Source organism: Triticum dicoccoides, chromosome 4B (assembly GCF_002162155.2).
Source record: "Triticum dicoccoides isolate Atlit2015 ecotype Zavitan chromosome 4B, WEW_v2.0, whole genome shotgun sequence".
Taxonomy (NCBI): domain Eukaryota; kingdom Viridiplantae; phylum Streptophyta; class Magnoliopsida; order Poales; family Poaceae; genus Triticum; species Triticum dicoccoides.
The window spans coordinates 171,340,559-171,363,622 of NC_041387.1; the positions used below are offsets into that span (position 1 = coordinate 171,340,559).

Here is a 23,064-nt window from a genome sequence, read left to right on the forward strand (position 1 = left end):
AACGTGTGATCCAACACCAACAACGTCAAGTGTTTTTCTTACTGTATTTGCTTGCTTGCACATGTGCGTGTGGAAAAACGGTGACGTCGCGTCCCATTACCGGAACAAGTCGGGCCTTTCTCCTCCTCGTCCTAGTACTGCCCGTGCATAAAATAAAATACTCCCTCCGTTCCTAAATATAAGTTTTTCTAGAGATTTCAATATGAGCTACATACGGATGTATATAGATATAGTTTAGAATGTAGATTCACTCATTTTGCTTCGTATGTAATCCATATTGAAATCTCTAGAAAGACTTATATTTAGGAACGGAGGGAGTATTACAAACTCCGGCGACCGGCGTCGAGCTTGATTACGTTACGTGCCGCCGCTAACTTCTCTATCCTTTTCCCGATCCGTACCGGGCCAAACAATTCTTTCCGCAGTGACAGCCAAAGCAGCTAGAGCACTAACGATTTTTTTTGTCCCGGCCTGATCACCGACCAAGCTCAGCTCAGCTCAGCACGGCCATGACCGCAGCCGCAGCTCGCGGCTGCGGCTGTGCTCTGCTTCTGCTCTTCGCCCTCGCGCTCCCGGGCACCGGCCGTGCGGGGGCGCAGCGCGAGCGCGGCAGCCTGCCGCGCGGCGCCTCGCTCGCCGTCGAGGACCACGCGTCCGACCTCCTCGTCTCCCCGGACGGCGCCTTCGCCTGCGGCTTCTACGCCGTCTCCCCCACCGTCTTCACCTTCTCCGTCTGGTTCGCGCGCTCCGCCGACCGCGCCGTCGTCTGGACGGCCGCCGCCAGCGCCACGGCGCGCCGCGCCGTGCACAGCCAGGGCTCCCGCCTCGCGCTCGACGGCCGCCGCGGCGCGCTCGTCCTCACCGACTACGACGGAGAGGTCGTCTGGAACTCCACCGCCCACGACGGCGCCGCGCGGGCGCGGCTCCGCGACACCGGCAACCTCGCCGTCGAGGACGCCCGGGGGGCCGTCCTGTGGCAGAGCTTCGACCACCCCACCGACACCCTGCTCCCCGCCCAGCGCCTCGGCGGCGCCGCCGGGAGCGGGCTCGTGTCCACCAGCAGGCTCCTCGCGGCTGGGCACTACGGCTTCCGGTTCAGCGACTACGCCATGCTCTCAATGGTGTACGACGACGGCGGCGAGGTGTCCAGCATCTACTGGCCCAACCCCTACTTCAGCTACTGGCAGAACAGCCGCAAGATCTACAATTTCAGCCGTGAGGCAGAGCTCGATTCCTCGGGGCATTTCTTGGCCAGCGATAACGCGACGTTCGATGCCGCCGATCTGGGCGGCGCCGGGGTCAGGAGGAGGCTGACGCTGGACACCGACGGCAACCTCCGGCTGTACAGCTTGGACGCCGGCGACCAGACGTGGACCGTGTCGTGGATGGCGTTCTCCAACCCTTGCATCATCCACGGCGTGTGCGGCATCAACGCGCTGTGCCTCTACACGCCTTCACCGGCCTGCGTCTGCGCCCCCGGCCACGAGCGCGCCGACCGGAGCGACTGGAGCAGGGGCTGCCGGCCGACGTTCAGCAACTCCACCGGCGGCCGCGACGAGAAGGTGAAGTTCGTGGCGCTGCCGCACACCGATTTCTGGGGCTTCGACCTCAACAACAGCGAGTTCCTGTCGCTGGACGCGTGCGAGGAGCAGTGCACCGGCGAGCCGTCGTGCGTGGTGTTCCAGTACAAGCAGGGCAAAGGGGAGTGCTACCCCAAGAGCCTCATGTTCAACGGCAGGACGTTCCCGGGCCTGCCCGGCACGGCCTACCTCAAGGTCCCCGCCGACTTCAACGTGCCGGAGCTGCACGTCCATCAATGGCAGACCGATGATGGCCTCGCCATCCAGGAGGACATTGCCGGATGCGATGCCGTGGCACCGGAGGTAGTCATGCTCAACGTCTCCAGCACGGCGAAGATGAGCAGCAACCAGGGCAAGTCGTTATGGTTCTACTTCTACGGATTCTTGTCCGCGTTCTTCGTCATCGAGGTGTTTGTGATAGCGTTCGGGTGCTGGCTCTTCTCCAAGAAAGGGATACTGTCCAGGCCATCGGAGCTGCTGGCCGTGGAGGAAGGGTACAGGATGATCACCAGCCATTTCCGGGCGTACAGCTACTCAGAGCTGCAGAGTGCCACCAGGAAGTTCCGCACCGAGATCGGGCATGGCGGGTCGGGCACCGTGTACAAGGGGGTCCTGGACGACGACAGGACGGTGGCCGTCAAGGTGCTGCAGGACGTGAGCCAGAGCGAGGAGGTGTTCCAAGCCGAGCTGAGCGCGATCGGCAGGATCTACCACATGAACTTGGTGAGGATGTGGGGGTTCTGCTCAGAAGGCGCGCACCGGATTCTGGTCTACGAGTACGTCCACAACGGATCATTGGCAAATGTGCTGTTCCAAAGCACCGGAAATTCCGGCAGGTTGCTGGGATGGAAGCAGAGGTTCAACATCGCCGTCGGCGTGGCCAAAGGACTGGCATACCTTCACAATGAGTGCCTGGAGTGGATCATCCACTGCGACATGAAGCCGGAGAACATACTGCTGGATGATGAAATGGAGCCCAAGATCACCGACTTCGGGCTGGCGAAGCTGCTCAACAGAGACGGGTCCGACTCGGGCTTGTCGCGGATCCGAGGAACAAGGGGGTACATGGCACCCGAGTGGGTCTCCAGCCTTCCCATCACCGAGAAGGTCGACGTGTACAGCTACGGCGTGGTGCTCCTGGAACTGATGAAAGGGCAGAGGGTTTCGGATTGGGTGGTGGATGGGAAAGAGGGGCTTGAAACTGATGTCAGAACCGTGGTGAAGATGATCGTCGACAGATCGAAGCGCGGCGATGGAGGATGGGTTGCGGACCTGGTGGATGAACGGCTTGATGGCGAATTTAACCATGCGCAAGCTAAAATATTTGCCCAGTTGGCTGTCTCATGTTTAGAGGAAGATAGAAACAAAAGGCCCGGTATGAAGAATGTAGTGCAGACGCTCATCTCTACAGATGATGAGTCCAGAGATAATGAATATCCAGAAATTTGATTCAGTTTATTTTGGACATGTGTTAGTGTGTGTGTGTATACAGCTCATCTCTGCAGACGGATGTATCAAGCCACGTATCTAGACAAGTTTAAGACAAGAATTTTGGGACGGAGGGAGTATATTATTTACTCCCTCCGATCCAAAATAAGTGTCACAACTCAACCTTAGTTCAAAACTGCAACACTTATTATGGACCGGAGGGAGTAGAAATTAGAACCCACAAATTATGTCTTTGTTAATGCATTATAGCAGAAATCTAGAAGTTTACCTGTTGCAGATGTTGGACAAGCTGCACTTGGATTGTTCTTCTTGCCCAAATCTATTGGTTTGACAGTGGTATCATAGCTGATTTGGGACATCACTTAGATTGTCAACTGGATCAGGATACTTGTGCAGTCCTGCTGCATTTCCTCCCGTTGCCAGATGAAAAATCTTTGATACAGAATGTCATACATAGAACACCTATATCAGCTGGCGAGCAGTTACCAGATGATACCATTGGTTTTACCATTGTCAGATTTACAATATGTTCTTATAACTACTAAGAGGGCCTAAGCGATTTCAGAAACAAAAAGACTGAATATATTACATGAACAACTAGTACATGTATTACTATCATTACTCAATTACTACATAATATGGAATACCTATGCACAAGGATACAACTATGTTCAGGTTCAAACTGAAGCTTCTTCAACTGAAAGGAGGCTCTCAACTATTGATTCCATTGTTGGCCTGTTCTTTCTGTCCTCCTCCAGGCATGAAACGGCTATCCTGATCAACTCTTTCGCTTGCAGGTAGTTGAAATCGCCGTCCAGTCTGACATCTACAAACTCCGTTAACCACAACAGTTCATCCCCTTCCAACCTGTAAGAAAGCATCTTAATGAACTTCTTGAGCACCACATGGACATCCTCCTCCAAATTAACAACAAAGTCGAGAATTCTTGTTCCTGACACTAGTTCAAGAAGCACGATTCCGTAGCTGTACACATCAACCTTCGCTGTTATCGGTAAACCTGTGACCCACTCCGGAGCCATGTAGCCCAAGGTTCCTCGCGCCCGAGACAGATTCTGATTAGGCCCCGTTCTGCTGAGCAGCTTTGCGAACCCAAAGTCGGTGATCTTAGGCTCTAGATCCTGATCCAGCAGAATGTTCTCCGGCTTCAGGTTGCAGTGGATGACCCACTCTAGGCACTCATGGTGAAGATAGGCCAGCCCCTTTGCAACACCTAAAGCAATGTTGAACCTCTGACCCCACTGCAGCAAGATTTTGTTGCTGAATAGTATGTTAGCTAATGAGCCGTTCTCAAAATACTCCAAGACCAGCATTCTATGGGATCTCTCTGAGCAAACCCCCCATATTCTTGCCAGATTCATATGGTTAATCCTTGCAATGACATGCAACTCATCCTGGAACTCTGCCCTGTTCCGTGTTACATTTTCCAGCCTTTTTATGACCGCCTCTCGCTCATCATCCAAGGTTCCCTTGTAGACAATACCTGAACCTCCCCATCCAAGCTCATGTTTGAACTTTTCAGTCGCCTTGGCCAGCTCTCTGTAACTATACATCCGGAAATGACTAGTCATCACCTTGTAGCCTTCCTCAGCCGCCCATAATTGCGATGACCTAAACTCTCTCCGTAGAACGAAGAACCATGCAAACGCGAAGAAGAAAGCCTCAATGACAAAAAATGCAGCAATGAACCCATATAGATAGAGCCATTTTGGATCATCACTGCCATCTTCACGAACCATGTCTGGCACTGATTCTATGATTGTTTTGCTCACATGATCACATTCAAGACGATGTATTTTAGTGTTGAGCACATTGGACTGTGGAATTGGGGTATTTGAAACATTGAAACTTGTGGGGAGCTTGATGTACATCGTTCGCACAGTAGGTGTTGGGAAACTCCTTCCATTGAAAAGAAGATTCTTTGGATAGCATGTGCCATTTCCTTGTTGGTACTGAAAACCCTTGCACGTGCAATCACTCAAGCATACGTTCCAACAATCCTCCAAGGACACTTCGTTGATGCGCTGCTGATCAGATCCCCAAAAATCAGTGTTTGGAAGCTGCAAAAATGTCGCATTCCGTTCACTGTCCCCACATCCGATGGTATCTACGGTAAGCTCGCATCCCTGTGTCCAGTTGCCAGGATTCCTCATTGCATAACCAGGTGGGCAAGAACATGTTGGTGCAGGGCAGTAGTGGCAGATCCCATATGGACCACACATGCCATGTATCATGCATGGCTGAGAGACAGCCACCCATGAAACTGTCCATCTCCTGTTTGAATCTGATTCATTGCTCAAGCTGTATATCCTAAGATTACCATCAGAATCAAGGGTAAGTCTTCTCTTAATCCCATAGCCTCTATCAGAGGCAACAAGAGGCCGGTGCCACGCGAAATCACTGGCAAAAAACTCCCCATAATCATCAAGGCTCCCCATCCTAGTACTGTTATAGAGGTTCCTGTTATTCTCATAGTACTGGTAATCAGGATCAGGCCAGTATATGTCAGAAACATTGGTGTCATCGTAGAAGAGAGACAGCATGGATTGGTCACTAAAACGGAAGGTGTAGTGACCAGGAACATGCAGCCGGCTGGTAGAGACTAACTTTGCCGTGGCAGGGATTCGCTGGGTGGGTAGGAAGGTGTCTGTCGGCGAATCGAAGCTCTGCCAAACAATGGTGCCGCTTGTGTTATTCAGCACGAGGTTTCCGGTGTCAAGAAGCTGTGCATACTGGACATTCGGGAGGTTGCCCTCAGTTTGCCACACGACGGTGCCGTCGTGGTCGGTGAGGACCATGTTGCCGTCCTTGCGCAGGGTGACGGCTGACCTCCTGGAGAGCACGGGGCGGCCGCGGTTGGCACTCCAGACGACGGTTTCGCCGGGTGAGTCGGAGTACCAGATGGAGAAGGTGAAGGCGCCGCTGTAGATGCTATGGAAGCCGCAGGAGAACGTACCGTCGGGTGACCGCAGGAAGCTGGTCTCGTGATCCTCGACGGCGAGGGAGGATTTCAGCGCCAGGACGTCGCCGCCGGGAGGTGCCGCGCCACCAGCATCCACGGCTGGTAGAAGTAGAACAAGCAAGGATAGGAGCAGGGTGGGTAGGAAGGGGGTAGCCATGGTTGGTTGCAGAGATTATCTGAGCTGCTGCCTGCAGGGCCGGGATGAGGATGAGTTTGAGTAGGCGATGAAGTTCCAGATGCTCCCCTTTGTCTTGGTCCAATCCACCGGTAGCCATGGTTGGAATACTTCTTGTCTGCATGCATGTTGAGACTTGTAAAAACGATATGCTGTAGAAGAGGAGGACTACTAATTGGACTTTGTTACCTGAAATGTATTAAAAGTCCACAAGCTGAGGGATGCATCTTGTCCAACACACTAGTTTATATCTGTCTAAGCTTGAGATTCATCAATGAACATAGAGCCACATGGTGCGGCGCTTGATTGTGACATCTCCAGAATATTAAGGACAGATCAGCTTTAAACAGGGACGGTCGCTGTCCAGCTACGTGGCAGCATCTAACTTCTTTTCGACCCCTTGTACCCCTGCTCACCAACCCCTTCTGTGTGCTGCAACCTGGACAGCAATGAAATATTCAGGTGGGGAGTCGCTCTCCTCAGCAAACTTTTGAGAAAGTGAAGCTTGGCTTGTTGCTAAAGTGTATTCAAAACTTGTGATTTTATACTGTTACAACACCTCCTCTTCTTCAAGAACAGAGGAATGCTGTTACAACGCAATAGAAGCTGTCCACAAAGGCAGGCCGGGGTCCAGTTAACCCAAGCCTAGGCGGAACCCTCTGGAAGATGGTCAAAGAAGCAAACGTCCACTGTATCTGCGACAAATTCACAGCCAAGCAGAAACCCATGATCAGCCTGAACAAGTGGTTTGCTCTTACAGCAAAATGTGTCAATGGATTGCCCACAGGGGCTAACTGTTTCGCTAGTTATAATATAAATTTACATGCTTTGGTTTCAGATTTCAATGAAAGTTTCCCCTGTTTATCTTCTGAAAGGTGCAATATTTTTACAGGTTACATTGCTTTGGAGCAGCGGCCAATGCCTGAGCATTTGCTGTAAGACAACTCTGATCAATGGAGAAATGAATGAAGGATAGAAGGCTGTAATTTACATTTTTACATTTTGTATACTAACATAAGCGGCGTTTAAAATTTCAATTTATCAGCTACAACATATGCAACGTTTAAATTTTACACAAAAACACGACAAGCAATTAAGTAGTCTAGCTAATGCACTTTTCTGTCAGCAACAAGCTTCGTTGAATAGTCTCAGAGAAAGAAACTTCAGCGGAAAGAATGCATTATCCTAGAAAAGCCATGCATATGAATTCAAGAAGAAAAATCTGATGGGAGTTTCTTCAGTACCAAATTTAGGAACCTTGCCCGAGTACTTGTACTTCAGAGAGCACCAGAAGCTTGTTTGTTGTCTGCTGAAAGCTTCAGGTTTTCCCATTACTGCATTATTTCATCAATTACTAATTTGTGCGAGTCACAGCAAGACTCCCGTTGTCTTCGTTAAATCCACTAGTAACCACGGTTGTAATACTTCTTATCTACATGCAGGTTTGGGACTTGTAAAAACGATATAGTGCAGAATAAAGGGACTACTAATTGGACTTTGTTACCTGAAATAGATTAAAAGTCCACAAGCTGAGCGATGCGTCTTGTCCAACGCGATAGTTCATCTGTCTGAGCTTGAGACTCATCAATGAATATAGAGCCGCATGGTGACATTTCAAGAATATCAAGGATCAAGTCAGCTTTAAACAGGGGCAGTCGCTGTCCAGCAAGGTGGCAGCATCTAATTTCTTTTCCACCCCTTGTACCCTGCTCACCAACCCTGCGTGTCCTGCAACTTTAACAGTCAATGAAATATCACACGAACAACAAAGCCCGTCAAATAGCACATCCAAAATTGAATCAAGGCATATCCTGGTCTAGCCTGTTCAAAGTAAATATTGTTCAGTGTTTCACAAATGTGAGATATTGTTGATCTCAGTCACTAAAGTCAGCCACAACACTTGAGATATCGTCAACCCATTACAAATATCCAAATCAGTGAATAATAAGTAGCAGGATCATGCAAGTTTGCAAAAGAAATTAACAGGAGCATCATTCACAACAAGATGACAAGTGCTCAAGTTGTATACATATTCTGCCCGCTAGTCTCTACAGCCATGCCTCCTCTTCTTCAAGAGCAGAGAAACACTACTACAGCGCAACAGACGCTGTCCACAAAGGCCGGGGTCTAGTTAACCCAAGCCTAGGAGGAACCTCCTGCAGGATGGTGAAAGAAGCAAACAAGGAAAAAGACTGAATTCGATCCATCTCCTCCCTTTTCTTTAAACCAAGAGCTACTCCTCTCTTTTCTTTTTTTATGTAATTTCAATACGATTTCGTTTGTGTTCATGTTTTCAATTTAGAACCCCACGGAAGTGAATAGAAAAAAGAAAAATACCCCTGTGATACGCCTTCCTTTACCTATTTCTAGATTGATTGATGTTCAATGGAGGGAAACTTGCCATTCCTTCTTTCCTTTGAAATTGTCCACAGTATCTGTGATAAATTTACAGCCAAGCAGAAATCCATGATCAGTTTGGAGAAGTGGGTTGCTGTTACAGAAAAATGTGTCAATGGATTGCACACAGGTGCTAATTTCGCTAGTTAGAAGGGTTAATTTACATGCTTTGGTTTGACCTTAAAAATCAAAGTTTCCCACGTTTATCTTCTGAAGGTGTGATATTTTTACAGGTTACATTGCTTCAGAGCAGTGGATGAACGCCTGAGCACTTGCTGTAAGACGAACTCTGAAAGAAAGACAGAAGGCTGTAATTTACTTTTGTATCGTCTATCACGACATCTGCAGACTGAACCTTAGTTTTATCAATGTAAATAGTAACATAAAAGTGGGTGTTATCTTCTTTCTTTTTGTCTCTGTTGCCATGTTCACACTGTACCTTTACCAGTGTCTTTAAACTAGAAGTCTACCAGATAAATATACTTGAATAAAGTAAATTAGAAGACGTTTATAATAAGCTGCAGCAGAATAAGAAAGCAGGCAATGAAATCAGCTAGAAATGTAGTCACCGATAATTCTTTTAATTCAGCATGAATGCGAGCTACAACATATGCAGCATTTAAATTTTACCGAAAAAGGCTCACGCCCCGCTTTATAGATAAAGCCAATGCCAAAGCCAACATCCACAAGGTTCACACCACCAAGGTTCACACACACACACACAGTCCAGGAACAAACAAGCAACAAGGGTTAGTGCTGAGGGCACAGCTCAACAAGCCCAACACACGCATTTAAATTTTACACAAAAACACTACAAGTAATTTAGTCTAGCGAATGCACTTTTCTGCCAGCAACAAGCTTCGTTGAATAGCCTCAAAGAAAGAAACTTCAGTGGAAAGGATGCATTATCCTAGAAAAGCAATGCATGTGAATACAAGAAGAAAAATCTGATGGGAGTTTCTTCAGTACCAAAGTTAGGAACCCCTGCCTGACACTTGTACTTCAGAGAGCACCAAAAGCTTGTTTGTTGTCTTCTGAATGCTTCAGATCCTCCCATTACTGCATTAATTCATCGAATCCTATTCCGCCAGAGTCACAGCAAGACTCCTCAAGAAAATGACTCTACAGAGGAGTCACTTTCAAACTGTGACATGGAATTCATGTTATCCACCTGGCATGTGTGATTCTGTGACCCATGACTGCTTCCCTGGCTATCCTCCTCAACAAGCGAGATGGCATTTTCAGTTTGAACAATGCCCCGACATCCGGCCAAAATCAGCTCTAGCATTTTCCTTCGCACGCTATAAACAGGGTTTGGCTCAACCAAACATCCTTTATTATAACTCTCCCTAAGAAGCACAGTTTGCTTGCTTCCTTTAGTCGAGATGTAGAAAATGCCAGGGTGCTTAAGAAGAAGTTCCCGCAAGTTTACCTCCATCAAAAATGGTCTCCTGAAGTGTGACAACCTCTCCAGTGGCAGCATCTTTTCGACTGTCGAGCTTAAGAGTTCATGAAGAATACCAACAATACGTTTCTCAAGCCTCTCAGCGTTGGTGATTGGATGCAAATCATTCTTCTCGTAAGGTTTGGTGTAGGGAAGCCTCTGCCAATTCTTAAGCTTTTCCCTAAAACCTTTCTCAATCTTAAAGCCTGTAGGGAAGTTTACTGGAAAAGCATATTTGGTCTCATATTCTGCCAACCATTTTTCTGTATACTCCTTGTCCCTCCATTCTTCGACACTAGCAACAGCTAGATTCTCATCCCTGGTGATCAATGTCAGAGTATCAGGGGTTTCAAGAGAAAAATCAGACAGATGGTTTGGCAGCATAGAAGACCTGTAGTCATCAGGCAGACCAAGCTCCTTCCTTATGAGCCATAACGCATGCATATTGAGAGTTCCGTCCGTAGACATCATGAGAAGTTTCTTGAGCCGCTGAACCACAGCGGATTCGTTTTCCCTGAGAACAGCATCTTCTTCCGCGACCAGATCAGCCATCTTCTGGGTGATCCTGCAGCAATGGTTCCTTTTGACAGGGTGCACATAGATCTCGAAAATGTGGGGGTATTTCTTAAGGAAAGCGCCGATCTCACGCCTCCACCTCAGAAGTAGCTGGAGAGACGCGTAGCCGTTCCTCTGCTGGGATATGACGGCGTGCAAGTCCAAGGCCAGCCTCAGGTTCTTGAGTTGGATCATCAGCTTGTCCAGCCTGTGGTCCCTTGTTCTGCCCTCCAGGCGAGTCCGCGCTGAGTCCACCGGCTTCTTCCACCTCCTCTGCATGCTACGGTTAAACGGGCCGTAGCAGAACGCCTCATCCAGCATCTGCGGCCTCGGGGAGAAGACGCGCAGATGTTTTGGACTGAATAGCTTGGATGCCATCTTTGCTTGTATGCTAACAGACAGAATCCTTACCCAACTGAGAAGAAAAAACTGAATCTGCACTATGAAGTAGAGCGCAATGCCAACTTCTACTGGAACAACGCGCACGAATTTATCATGTGTGCAGCTGCGGGTGCGACTGGAGAAACAAGGGACGGCTGCGAGGTGGGCATTTCGTCGAACAGGATGCGCTCTATCTGGGTGGATAGGAGCGAGCTCTGCCTGGCGGCGTGTGGTCGCGGGCAAGCGCGAGGAAGGAGGACAAGGGGAGAGGCGCGGAGCCTGGTGGCTGCAGAGGACGGGGGCGACGGCGCGACCAGTGGTGGCGGCGGCGGTAGTATCGGCGCGAGGGAAAGCAGAGTGAGCAGAACGAGGCGGAGGTGAGACCCAAAATGGCTGCTTCGTTCGGTCACCGCTAGATTAGCAGGATGGGGAGATCCGCACCGTTCCCCGTCCGCCCCTCCCGCCACCCTACCTAACCACGACCTGTCGCCTCGTTCCTTTCCTTCTCTCCCACCCCCCGTGCCCGTGGAGCGGCGGCCTCCGTCAGACGTCAGACGTGGCCATCCATCCGTGCTCTGTCTGCTCATCCCTGTCGCAAATCCAAGTCCTACGTGACCAACCCTGAGCCTCCTGCTCCAGTCGCCGTGCTGGCTGAGGGCATCAACCTCAATCGGCGTCGTCCATCGTTCCTCCTTCCAGGTCCAGCGATGTGACCCATCTGAACCTGAATTTCTACTCCAAAGGTTTGCTCATAGCATCTACGAGTAACTGGTAAAATCACACTTGCTCCTGACCAAGTTTGGATGGGCAGGCTTATGTGCATCATTTTACAGCTCCCTCTACATCTCTGCCTACACTCTTCACTATACCTTGTTTCGTCAGCAAGACAGACACCATTCCTGATTATTTTTCCAGGCTATATGGCTTCACACAAGTTAAGTCCAACATCAGTGAACTAAATTGTGCTTCCAACATAGTTCAAGCCAATGACAATTATTTTTTTATATGTGTGTTTGCGACAGGTCAACAAGAGAAAGCAGATTAACAAAGATATCATCGTGGGAACTTTTTCATTCATTCTGATATATGCTTGCGGAACGTCAACAAGTCGTGTCGTGGATACCAGTACAAATACCAGAAAACCAAACCTATATTTATTTATCTATATACTTCCAATGAACCAGGGAAGACAACTTCACATTTTGCTTGCTTTCTGGAATCCATGCACCAGACCTGATCGATGAATGCCTCGTGTAAATCATCTTGTTTTCCACCTCGCCTAAACCTCTCGCCATTGCTTCTTCACATGTCAGCTACGAGCTCGCCGTACTCATCCAGAGCCAGATCAAATGAAGTGAAAGAGTGAGGAACCAGCATGGCCTGCATCTCTTCTGCAGCACTGGGTAGACCACTTTTTACCGGCTTAACCTGCATCAGTTGCAAGATACATGTTTTACAAAAAATTCTAGTGCATATACCGTATGAAACAAAAAGACCCTAAGCAAAGCAAAGCAAAGGCGCCATCTTACCTTAAGTGGGTCATCGAACGAGTTCTCATCCAACGTATCGTTGGATGTGAGAACGGTGACAGCTGATCTTGACGTATTGACACCAGCTTCCAGTCCGGTTGCAGATAATGTGAGGTTCACAGCGTTCGGCCCAAAGTTCACAATCTGCAGAAGATCACATGAAGATCGGTACGGAGTTCTAATTTCTAAAAGCTAGACATGTTACTCCAGCAGTATAAACCATGTCTGTGACTTTTTCATGCAAATACATAAATGTTGAAGCAATCCTGTATTGTCATATGTGGATTGGGCCATTTCAAACATCAAGGCAAGCTTACTACCCTTTGTCTAATGAAGCGAAGCAATGACATGCAGGATGGGAGGAAATTGGGACAACAGGGTTTACCTTTATCCTCAGGAAGATATCCTCATTGTCTTGCCAGGTAATTGCAGATGCTGCCAATGAACCAGAGTAGCTGGAATTGAGTCTCACTGGATGGATCACAGCACGACTTGATTCGCCGAAAAATGTCTGCATCCAGTAACTAGGAGTCCCATACTGTTGCCAGGAGTTCAAGACTATCGCATCTGGGTTCCATCTGATCATTATATTCAGATATAATCACTGAAACCGTCCTAAATAAGAATGCTAGTACGAAAACACACACAGAAGGCTGTCAGTGCTAACTGGCGGTCGTTTTCATTTACGAAGAGTGGAGCATAACATGCCATGTGGACGATATCACTGCAAAAGAAAATGACACAAAACAATCTCATTAACTTATTAAACCCAGTCATTAACTCACGTTAAGGCATTATTGTTATCAATATTTAGAAGATTATTCATTGTTCAACGAATGTATTTCATAGTTTCTCGACCACATGCACAACTATCAAAGACACACCCAGCAAAACTTACGATAGAAAGACAACCCTTTGCATTAGTGATGTTCCCCAAAACCTCAAAAAAAGAAGGAGGCATTGCCTATTATTCTCTAATCCAATTAGAAATGCAGCCTCTGCCAATGAAGCTAGAAGGCTTCCCTTGCCGGCATCCCCTTCATCAGTAACAGCATACTCACTAACGAATACCTGAAATAAGAGTGTAGCAAAGTTAGGCATCAGATACCCTCAGTCTACAGAATACGCAATTCTAGAACATGGTAACAGTGTCATGCTTGTCACTATGAATCAGTTAAGATCTTCCTCCTAAAAAACCTAAGAAAACTGTATGGGAAATGTAAAAATCTAGTACGGCGAGTTCAATAGAATTTTTTCATATATACTCCCTCCGCCCGGAAATACTTGTCATCAAAATGGATAAAAGAAGATGTATCTAGACATAATTTAGTTTTAGATACATACATTTTTATCCATTTTGATGACAAGTATTTTCGGACAGAGGGAGTACATCGCTATATGTAGATGTCAACTTCAATTGCACAATAAGAAAAAAAGATAGTGACCTCAAAACACCCCATAAAGTCAGAAACGTAAGTCCATGAAACATCTATTACCAACATAAACAATTCCATACGCCCTTAGAAACTAAGACATACCTTAGGCCCAGTACGTGATGTCCTGCTAAACTTATCTTTCTTGAGAAAAAGATCATTGGCATTGGTATATATCTACAGAAAAGAAGACAGAGTATTTAAGAAACCATTGATATTTGATAGTGAAAGTTAAACAGAAAGAAATGACAAACCAATTTGCAAGCAGAAAAACTCACATGGAAATCATATAAACCCACAGGATGGTCAAGTGGCTCAGATGAGCCATCGCAGTTTGAAATAATTTGAATATCTGGATAGGCCTCTCGTATGGCATTGTAGAACTTGAGGTAATGTCCTGTTAAATAGAATTTAAGGGCATCACGTGCAACATGGGAAATTCTAAGCTAGCTCTTCACTCTTTAGTATTCCAGCAAAACAAGTGAAGGCCACTGTAATTCTGTAAGCTATGATGGAATAGCTTAATTTATGTGCAAATTCAATGTTAGTGGTCTAGTGGACCATAAACTGGTAAAGTGGATGGCTCAATTTTTCTTCCATTTTTTTCATGGCATTGCTATGATCATAATCAACTCCATAATTCAATGATGGCTAAAAAGGGGAAATGAAGAAGTAAAATGTGGTTTTAGATATGCTCGGCAAAAAAAAGTCATGTCGAGGAATTGCCAATTAGACTTGGCAAATGGCCATCACATCACTTCAAACTACTAAGATATTCAATAGCAAACATTACCTTTACAGTTTATGCATGTTAATTACTAATAAAAATTTACCCTGGTAAAATGGTTTGGTGTTGTCACAATCTTCATTCCCAACCGCGACATACTTCAGCGGAAATTGTTCAGGATGCCCCATTGCAGCTCTAACGGATCCCCATGTCGATTTTGCACTTCCCCTAGCGAACTCAAGGCTGTCCAATACATCCTATAGCAAGGAAAGAAAACAAAGAACTTAAAATCATAAAAAATGCATAGGCCTAAATATTTGTAAGATGAGAAATTTTAAGATGCTCCCAAATTGTTCTGGATCGTCCATTTATATTGATATAATGGCTAGGATGATTTATTACCTTGTAGAGGATAAGAGGCCACTTTGACCTTTCTAAAGATATTGATGCTTTTTCACAAATATATAATATACCAGTACAATTTCAAAAGAGCTCTTGTTAGATCGATAGCACCTGCTACGAGGGAAAAAACAGACGGGCTAACTTTTTTTTATGAACATTGACAGTGACATAGGTGACACACTATGTTCCATTGTGCCAATTTGGCTTTTCATTATGCTAACTATCTTCCCTTTGAGCAATGCTCAATCGAGTATACACACTATATGTCTATATGTTGTTATCATTCAGATACCATACCAGTAAACTAGCATGTACAGCTGTTATTTTGACAAGACCACCTAACTTACCTGGATCTAATATGCTCATAAACATGTTCTGAAAAGAGGCGCCATGTGTTCTTTTTGTGTATGCACCCAGTAAAAAAAACATTAAACTGTACTGCACTAAGTGTGATCCATACAGGGAAAGATCTACTCCATAAAAAAAATACCTTTACAAAAGGTGCGAGGGCAGTGGTATCAACTTGATCATTCCGGCTGATCCCTTAAATTTAAGATAAAAAAGTTCAAAAAATTAATCAGTACGCAAGTGATTATTCAAGATATGTTAAAGTAGGATTAATGGAAAAATAGCGAGAGTACTATTTACCAGCATTAAAAACCCAGATTGGCTCGGCACCGAGGTCTTCCGCAAGCTTTCATAGACATCTCACACTCAATGTATGAGTTTAGATATGGTTACACCTAGAAAATTCATATGAGATTAATCAGCATACCTGGAGAAGCTCATAATACCCAAGACCATCATCTGTCCAGTAATTCCAAACGTCTCCATAGTGCCCAGGCCTCTCTTCCCATGGACCGATAGTTTCCCTCCATCTGAAAGCATTTCTTAACAATTTGCCTTCAACAAAGGTACCACCTATAAAAAATGGTGTGAAATATCATTATACGTATGATTGAAGAATTGTTAAAAATCTGATTACAAAATTTCATTTGTTTCTAGAATAAAGTACCCACTATGGCATCCATATGAAAAAAAATACAGAGAAATATGGCAATCGTATGAAAAATACAGAGAAATATGGCAACATATGATATCAGGGGTAAGATAGTCATTTTCAGTTTAACTTGCATTCTGGATTAACTTGTCGACAAATTTGAACCTTCTACACATTCTTCAAATTATTGTGTTAAGCATACAGTGTCAAGTAAATTAGCATCATCACTCTAATCTGGACTAGGAAGATTAATAAGTTGTACAGTTTTAAACAGGCAATGATGTACTTCTGTGTTAAGCATATCATCTCAAATCAACCTAAACAGAACGATTATGTAAAAAAGAACGTTGCAGAAGACACTAAAAATGATAAGAACTTTGTGCTCAATTACAGTTTCTTCTGGTAAATTAGTTTTAGATTTTCGTGTTATCCATATCTTGGACTATACCACAAGATAAATTTGTGCATATGAATTTTATGATGAAGAGGCCGGGAGTAATAAAAGCTTACATGATACATAAAAAAATACCACAAGATAAAAATTGTCTGCTGGGTACACCAGATGCAAGATCTGTTTTTGGGGTCAGCCAACTTGATACATAAGAGAATATTAAAGATCTATTTGATCAGATATGTTCAACGCTGTTATATAATAAGGTCAGCTGTTTATATGGCTAATGGGGCATATATAAACACAGTACATGACTACATGGTACAATAGAGTCCTACTCTATCCCGCACATCAAACCTTGTCAGTTTTCACTTGATTTCGCAACCATAAAAAATGCATTCTATAGAACAAAAGGTATGCAGTACAAAGGAGACTACAGTGTACTTCTACAGTTTTGTGCTTCTGTCATTAGTAGTTCCTTTGGCAGACGTAATAAAGTTTATGATTGTCAGTCTAGGCATATTCCGGTTTGAGGTTGGTTGCTTAATTAGTTCCTACCAAATCCTAGTGGCTGAATATGATCTAAAAAATACAAAGGAATACCCACCAAAAGTTTGTGAGAGCCACTGGATATAAACAGTTCATAAACATGTTAGAAGTTTAGAACATAAACATGCAGCATTTATTAGTTGATCTTAATTTGAAAAGCATATGAAATACCAGGAAATCGTAGGAACCGTGGTTTTAAATCCATAAGCATGTGTATGAGTTCCTTGCGAAAGCCATGGCCCTGTATATGTACAACAAAATAATGATTAAGGTCATGTAAATCCATACTTAGAAGCATTTGATAAGGTAGATTAAATTATTATTATTACCAGATTTCTAGAAAAAAATTGCACTACCACCCTCGTGACCTGAGATTGGCACAGGCAGTGGCGACTGCTACTGTCTCAGTTTGGCTTAGCCTGACCTAGCTTAGACGTTTTCTCATTTTTGTTTTTCTCTTCCGTTGTTTTAGCTTTTGTTTCGGTTTCACTTCGTTGGCCGTGTACTTTGCGCTTTCTTTATGCACAATGAGACACTTTTGGTACGTGTTCAAGAGAAAGTTATCTGCTTTGGGTTTATTAAGCAGCAATGAGAACTGTTGTACCAACAATTCGATCATTATTGATTTTCGCTTATGGTTAGACAAGTTATTGTTCTGATACTTGATTTTCCTTGAACAAATTCTTGCTAGGTAACATAGCAAGCCTGCATTTTCTATATTGTATAACAATTTGAGGTAATATACTTCCATATTGAATCTATGCAAACTGCTTCCAGATCACATCACGCATTTGTGATTGCCAGTACCGAATAGCAAGATAGAGGATAAAAATGCAATTCACCTTGTATGTCTCTGAAGGTATGAGCGACACTTGATCGATCCATATGACTCCCCTTTTGGAAGTTGTTAACTCAAGTCTTGAAGTTCTGCACGTTCCTTTAGCTAATAATTGCATCTCTATCTTTCTCCAATCTGACACATTTGTATCTCTGTAACCACACCGTATTTAATCCTTTCAGTCGTAGTGAAACAATTAACAAATTGGAAAATCATCTTATCTCAGTGCTAGGGAAGATATATACACTATGACAGCTGCTGCTATATTTTGCAGTCCATCTGAACATGTGAGTGAAGCAGTCAACTCCACAGATTCTAGTGATCTGATATACATTACCAGATTATAGCTCTTCCCCTCTTCGATGTTCTGGAAGTGGAAATGGTCAGGTGCAACATAAAACCAGAGGGAAAACATGGAAATGCTTCTGAGAAAAAAGGATGCATTCCAAGGAAGCGGAAGCATTAAATGGAGAGCTAAAATTACCCAAGGAAAATATGGATGTGGATTAGAACAGATCAAATTATGTTTCAGTTTTCACTTTTGGGAAGAAAAATATTTGCTATCATTTTTCAGCTAGCAATGCTGTAGCTTGTAAACTGTTGACCGTCATTTTTTTATGATTTATATTTTCATGCTGATGTTCCTGTCCACTTAACATATTGATGAAAAGAACGTACCATGCCCCAGAATCCTGGGTTGTAAATACCAACACCGCCAGCTGGACACTTGGCACAAAGAACTTCCATCCTTAGAGCAATGATATTTCTGCTGAAACAAGATGCTCTTTCAGTCTTCACGTATATAGAGGATTCGTCACCAATGATGGACCATGGATCTATATTTGAAGGAGTGTAAGGCCCTCCAGCTTCAAAACCTAAAGCACAATTCTGTAACAGTCAGTACATGGCTAAACGTGAAATTTTATCGACATGTTATAAAAGTGAAAGGCCAACAAATTTTTTTTTGTATTGTTATTGGTAGTAATAGTGATTTGTTTTGTTCTGCAGTGATTGCAGAACTACCTAGGGAACAGAAAACAAGAAGCAGGAAGGACTGCCAAGTGCCAGCTGTCAATATGGAACAGGAATAAATATAGAAGTAAGAGCAATCTGTTCTGTTATTGTTCATTTTACAAAATTCCGTACGATCCAGCCACGCAAAAAGGGCACTGTACTCTTTTATTTCATAAACTGACCATTCAGCCTAAATGAATCCCTGTTATAAGGGAAATCTGGATATAGGTCAGTGCAAAACTTAAGAGTCCCAAAAAATGTAACTAGGTGTATCACTGCCATGTAAGTCATTGTATAGCGTTTGGAGCTATGTATCAAGCGCATTTGTATGTAACGTAGTTAAGGGCATCCAGAACTTTCTGATAACATGTTCTCAAGAGGTAGTGAGGTACACATAACAGCTGATAGTGATAGTACGTAACAGCAGTACCTCTGTTACTGACAAGCTCCGCCCACAATCCACCAGCTCCAGCGTGGTTGATTTCCTGGAATAAATATTCAGTGGAAGAATAATCAGAAGGGTTTTGTGATGGGATTTAAAAGCAATGATCGTTAGCCAAAAGATGACATGCACCTCAAAGAACAAGCCAAAGAGGGTTTGAGGGATCTTTCTGGCGGCCTTCCATGACGTATCGACCTCCAGCAGTGCCGTCTGAGCCCCCTCCGACTCTGCCGCCAGGCACCCGCAGCTCAACGAGAGAAGAAGCAAGGAGCAGAGCATGGCAAGCAAAGCTGCCGCATCCTTGGTACCCATCCTCCACTTACTCCAGCCTGCAGATAAACATCATCAACTCAGTTCGCGGATCGATAGAGCAAGTAAAATGGCGACAAACAGTAGAATTGTTTCCACAAGAGAACCGAATAATTGGGGGCGCCGGTGAAGGAAAGAAAAGAAAAACCAAGTGGCAAAGGTGAACTCGTTTGGGGAGAATTTAGCGGGAAGAAAGCATAAAACACAAGGCAAACAAAGCGAACCGCCTCTCTTGGGCATTCCATCGAACACCTCAACCTCTCAACCATGATGCGTATGAACAGTATTACTGACCGGAGCAGGGAGAAAATGACGCAGACAGAGAGGGGGGTCGCCGTAACGAACAAGATCGGATCATGGAACTGCTCACCTCCGGCCAGCACTTGAGGACGGAGCGAAGGGATGCCAAGCGCGCGTGAACTGTGATGCCGCGATGGTGTTGGTGGGGAGCTCGGGGAGGAAGAGGAAGTGCCGCTGCTTAAGTAGCTGCTGAGAGCCCATGACTGCGAACGAGGAAGAGAAGAGAGGTGGGTGGGTTTGGTGGGTCCAAAAGAGTGGGACCGCGTGCCACGTGGATCTTGGAGCCAGCATCTTTGCACGTATCCGCCGTTGGATGTTGATCCGGCGGCGGAGCGAGTGGCGATGGCCGATGGGCAACGAGCACACCCTCGGTCGTTGCTTCCCGGGCTAGACTGGATATGGCCGATGGACTTGGCGTTTTTCGGAGGTTAGTTGGGATGTCTGGAATTCAGTCAAACGGTTGATCACCTGTTCATGCAATGCCCCATGGCTGGTACGCTTGGGGATGGTCAATTGTGCTTTTTAGTTTTGACATGAATTTGACTCCGGTTAGCGAATTTTGTAGTTGGATTTCCAGTTTCCCCCTAGTTTAGGGTGAATGCATCTATTGGTTTAGATGCTGTTTTTTGGGCTGTGGAATAATAGAATTCAGAAGTTAGGATGACGATATGTGCTTTCGTAAAAAAAAGAAGGGTGACAGCATATGGAGGCTAAAGGGGCAAAACTGCTACTGCAAGTTGCAGCTGAAGAATAGCTGGACGGTGAACTTTTGCTTGCACCCTGGAACGTATTGTATACAAGTAGAGTAATAAGGCATGATGCCCACCCAACTACTCTTTGTTGACATTTTCTAAAATCTTGGATGGGCACAACATCGATAATTGATGTGGGCAACAAATCCATGACTGTAAATAATAACCTTCTTGAGTGGGCTGGCCACACCGCTGGTGAAGATAAGGGTGATTGGGTGAGTGAAGACTAGTGGCCACAAGGGAGAGGGCAATTTTTACAAATAGCATCTTAGAAAAATTGAAACTGAATTTGTTTTCAGATTTCAAAGCCGTCAAAACAAAAGAGATAGAGACCCTACCACGAATCGGTTACCTAATTCAATTGACCCAATTCAATTCCAGTATACAAAAATGCCCTAAGACACAACATATTAGGGAGACGTGTGTAGGAACAACATTCTTATTCTCGCGCTCTCAAACGAAGAAATAATCGGAGGAGCTCGTAGAGGTCTACTCACTCTTATTAAGCAAAAGCATTGGTGAGAGCATTTTTTTTCTGTTGCAAAAGTTAATGGACTGCCATGTGTCTCATGCCTATAAATTTCATATTGTAGGAGACATCCTTCGTCAAGGATTACATCCATCCACGTGGTCGTTTCTGGACCACAGTCTCTCTCTATGGCCCGATTTGTAGGAAAAGACCCATGCCATGTTTGCTTGTGTCTTACTTTCATTCCCTTTTCATAAGAAATAGATGGACAAGAAATGCCACCCGCTCATAATTGCACCCCTTTGGTTGGCATCTTGCCTCCATTATCATCACCTATTTTGCGAGTCTCATTATTACCACCTCTTGGAGCACTTCTTTGTGTGTACACTTGCATGCATAGTATTCTGTCTCGTACTCGATTCGCAGGCCGGAATAGTTCCTCAAATCACAAGAAAGGAAGACGAATATAGCTATTCGTGGGTGGTAGAGTGAGGAGCAACAATGTGTGTGGTCACATGCAACGTGATGAGATGGATACACACACCGACGATGAAACTTAGAAAGGCTAGCTGTAGCTGACAGGTCCATTGCTTGCTGTGATGGCTCACTGGTTAGTTATGTTTGTCTCAAAATGCTTAAAAGGAAAACCACTATGGCAAGATAGCGTGACTCATTTGCATCGACGCGTAGTCGTTTGGCAGTTCCTCTTCTGTGGTGCTAGGCTCCTAGCCACGTGTTGAACAAGTTTCTTTGGCTTTCCCGACGGTTTGAAGTACCATTTCTCTGAAATACCGGGGCAATTTTAAGGCCGATCGTAGATGTAAATCCAAAAGTACACACGATATCAGTACGAGCATGAAGAACACTCCATGATACTCGCGTGATGAGCGTGGTGGCCAAATACAGATATCAAATCGAAAAGTAAAAATATATGCAATTAATCAATCTTCCAACACCTCACATGTTCATCTGCCATCTTCCACACATACACAAGACGGAATCCTTCTCAGGCAATGGCTTCCTTCTCCTGTTCCTCCTCTAGTAGTGTGATGAGCGTGATGGGCGTGATCTTGCTGCTCTTCTCCGTCCTCCTTGCGGCTGCCGAGGCACCTGTGCCTGCGCGGTCGGCCAGCGACCAGATGATACTTGCCGCATGCAAGACCGTCGGCGGCGGGAGCACCTACTTCGACGTCACGTTCTGCCTGGGTGCCCTCGGCTCCGCGGGCGGCGCCGGCGGCTACCAAGACCTCGCCGCCGTCGCCGTGGACCTCCTCGCGACCAACGCCACCAGCACGGAGGCCAAGATCGACCGCCTGCTCGGTGGCAGCGGCGTGGAGGTCAAGGCGGATGACGCCGCCCTGGCGCGGTGCCTCCGGTCGTGCCAGTCGCTGTACGGCGGCATAGTGGACGACGGGCCTGCGTGCACCGTCGCGGTCAATGGCGGGAGGTTCGGCGAGGCGACAGCGATCCTGGAGAAGGCCGCGGCCGCGGCCAAGGAGTGCGAGGGCGGGTTCGAGAAGAGCAGCGCGGCTTCGCCGCTGACGGCGGAGGACGACGACGCGTTCAAGCTCGCAAAGCTCGCCGTCGCGTTGCTCCGTTTTGCTTCAGAGCCCGGAAACGGACATTGCTGCTACTGATGTTTCGAATTTTTTTTTTTGTTCTTTTCTTTTTTTGAGTATTTTCGTATATTGCATAATAACATTCTTGATTAGTTGTTCTATTTGTAACCGTGCCTTGGAACTGCCAAGGGCTTGGGAACCCCGAGGCAGTTCGTGAGCTTCGCAATATTGCAAGGCAAGAAGGGCCCGCTCTGGTTTTTGTCATGGAGACTAAGATAAGAGGCAAGAGAGTTGAGGATCTGCGGCACACTCTAGGGTTTGCAGGCAGTTTTGTTGTGGACAGCGACGGTCTAAGCGGAGGCTTAGGACTGTTCTGGTCCAATGAGGTG

At 45.7% G+C, this 23,064-nt stretch overlaps 5 protein-coding genes across 6 annotated transcripts; 2 read left to right on the forward strand and 3 right to left on the reverse strand.

Moving 5' to 3' along the window:
* The first annotated feature begins 371 nt into the window (after positions 1 to 371).
* LOC119295611 (putative receptor protein kinase ZmPK1) lies at positions 372 to 3,106 on the forward strand. Its single transcript, XM_037574049.1, has one exon. It carries the CDS (start codon positions 510 to 512, stop codon positions 3,027 to 3,029), a length of 2,520 nt encoding a protein of 839 aa, XP_037429946.1. The 5' UTR covers positions 372 to 509; the 3' UTR covers positions 3,030 to 3,106.
* Positions 3,107 to 3,593: 487 nt separating this feature from the next.
* On the reverse strand, positions 3,594 to 6,596 carry LOC119295612 (putative receptor protein kinase ZmPK1). The gene has a single exon (XM_037574050.1). It carries the CDS (start codon positions 6,164 to 6,166, stop codon positions 3,707 to 3,709), a length of 2,460 nt encoding a protein of 819 aa, XP_037429947.1. The 5' UTR covers positions 6,167 to 6,596; the 3' UTR covers positions 3,594 to 3,706.
* Positions 6,597 to 9,169: 2,573 nt separating this feature from the next.
* On the reverse strand, positions 9,170 to 11,337 carry LOC119295613 (protein ROOT PRIMORDIUM DEFECTIVE 1-like). The gene has a single exon (XM_037574051.1). The coding sequence runs from the start codon at positions 10,956 to 10,958 to the stop codon at positions 9,690 to 9,692; it is 1,269 nt and encodes a 422-aa protein (XP_037429948.1). The 5' UTR covers positions 10,959 to 11,337; the 3' UTR covers positions 9,170 to 9,689.
* Positions 11,338 to 12,002: 665 nt separating this feature from the next.
* Positions 12,003 to 20,083, reverse strand: LOC119295614 (alpha-L-arabinofuranosidase 1-like). Of its 2 annotated transcripts, none has more exons than XM_037574053.1 (18): positions 19,966 to 20,083; positions 19,419 to 19,615; positions 19,275 to 19,329; positions 18,509 to 18,705; positions 18,076 to 18,197; positions 17,835 to 17,982; positions 17,164 to 17,233; positions 15,828 to 15,973; positions 15,701 to 15,746; positions 15,543 to 15,595; positions 14,757 to 14,907; positions 14,202 to 14,320; positions 14,029 to 14,100; positions 13,455 to 13,561; positions 13,158 to 13,214; positions 12,876 to 13,068; positions 12,491 to 12,634; positions 12,003 to 12,389 (listed from the first exon to the last, which is right to left on the reverse strand). In XM_037574053.1, the coding sequence occupies exons 2-18, from the start codon at positions 19,596 to 19,598 to the stop codon at positions 12,264 to 12,266; spliced, it is 1,986 nt and encodes a 661-aa protein (XP_037429950.1). In that variant the 5' UTR covers positions 19,599 to 19,615; positions 19,966 to 20,083; the 3' UTR covers positions 12,003 to 12,263. The 2 variants fall into 2 exon arrangements, with proteins under 2 accessions (XP_037429950.1, XP_037429949.1); XM_037574052.1 differs by having other exon boundaries at positions 13,389 to 13,561.
* Positions 20,084 to 22,021: 1,938 nt separating this feature from the next.
* LOC119293506 lies at positions 22,022 to 22,843 on the forward strand. The gene has a single exon (XM_037571968.1). The coding sequence runs from the start codon at positions 22,130 to 22,132 to the stop codon at positions 22,751 to 22,753; it is 624 nt and encodes a 207-aa protein (XP_037427865.1). The 5' UTR covers positions 22,022 to 22,129; the 3' UTR covers positions 22,754 to 22,843.
* The last annotated feature ends 221 nt before the right edge of the window (positions 22,844 to 23,064 follow it).

Bases quoted from the DNA above. Each gene is read 5' to 3' on its own strand.
- LOC119295611 (XM_037574049.1), top strand. From the start codon at position 510: ATGACCGCAGCCGCAGCTCGCGGCTGCGGCTGTGCTCTGCTTCTGCTC.
- LOC119295612 (XM_037574050.1), bottom strand. From the start codon at position 6,166: ATGGCTACCCCCTTCCTACCCACCCTGCTCCTATCCTTGCTTGTTCTA.
- LOC119295613 (XM_037574051.1), bottom strand. From the start codon at position 10,958: ATGGCATCCAAGCTATTCAGTCCAAAACATCTGCGCGTCTTCTCCCCG.
- LOC119295614 (XM_037574052.1), bottom strand. From the start codon at position 19,598: ATGGGTACCAAGGATGCGGCAGCTTTGCTTGCCATGCTCTGCTCCTTG. The intron at 15,974-17,163 runs GTATTTCATATG...CATTTTTTATAG, and splicing joins ACGGTTCCTACGATTTCCTG to GTGGTACCTTTGTTGAAGGC. The intron at 15,596-15,700 runs GTAAATAGTACT...CTTAAATTTAAG, and splicing joins AATCTGGGTTTTTAATGCTG to GGATCAGCCGGAATGATCAA.
- LOC119293506 (XM_037571968.1), top strand. From the start codon at position 22,130: ATGGCTTCCTTCTCCTGTTCCTCCTCTAGTAGTGTGATGAGCGTGATG.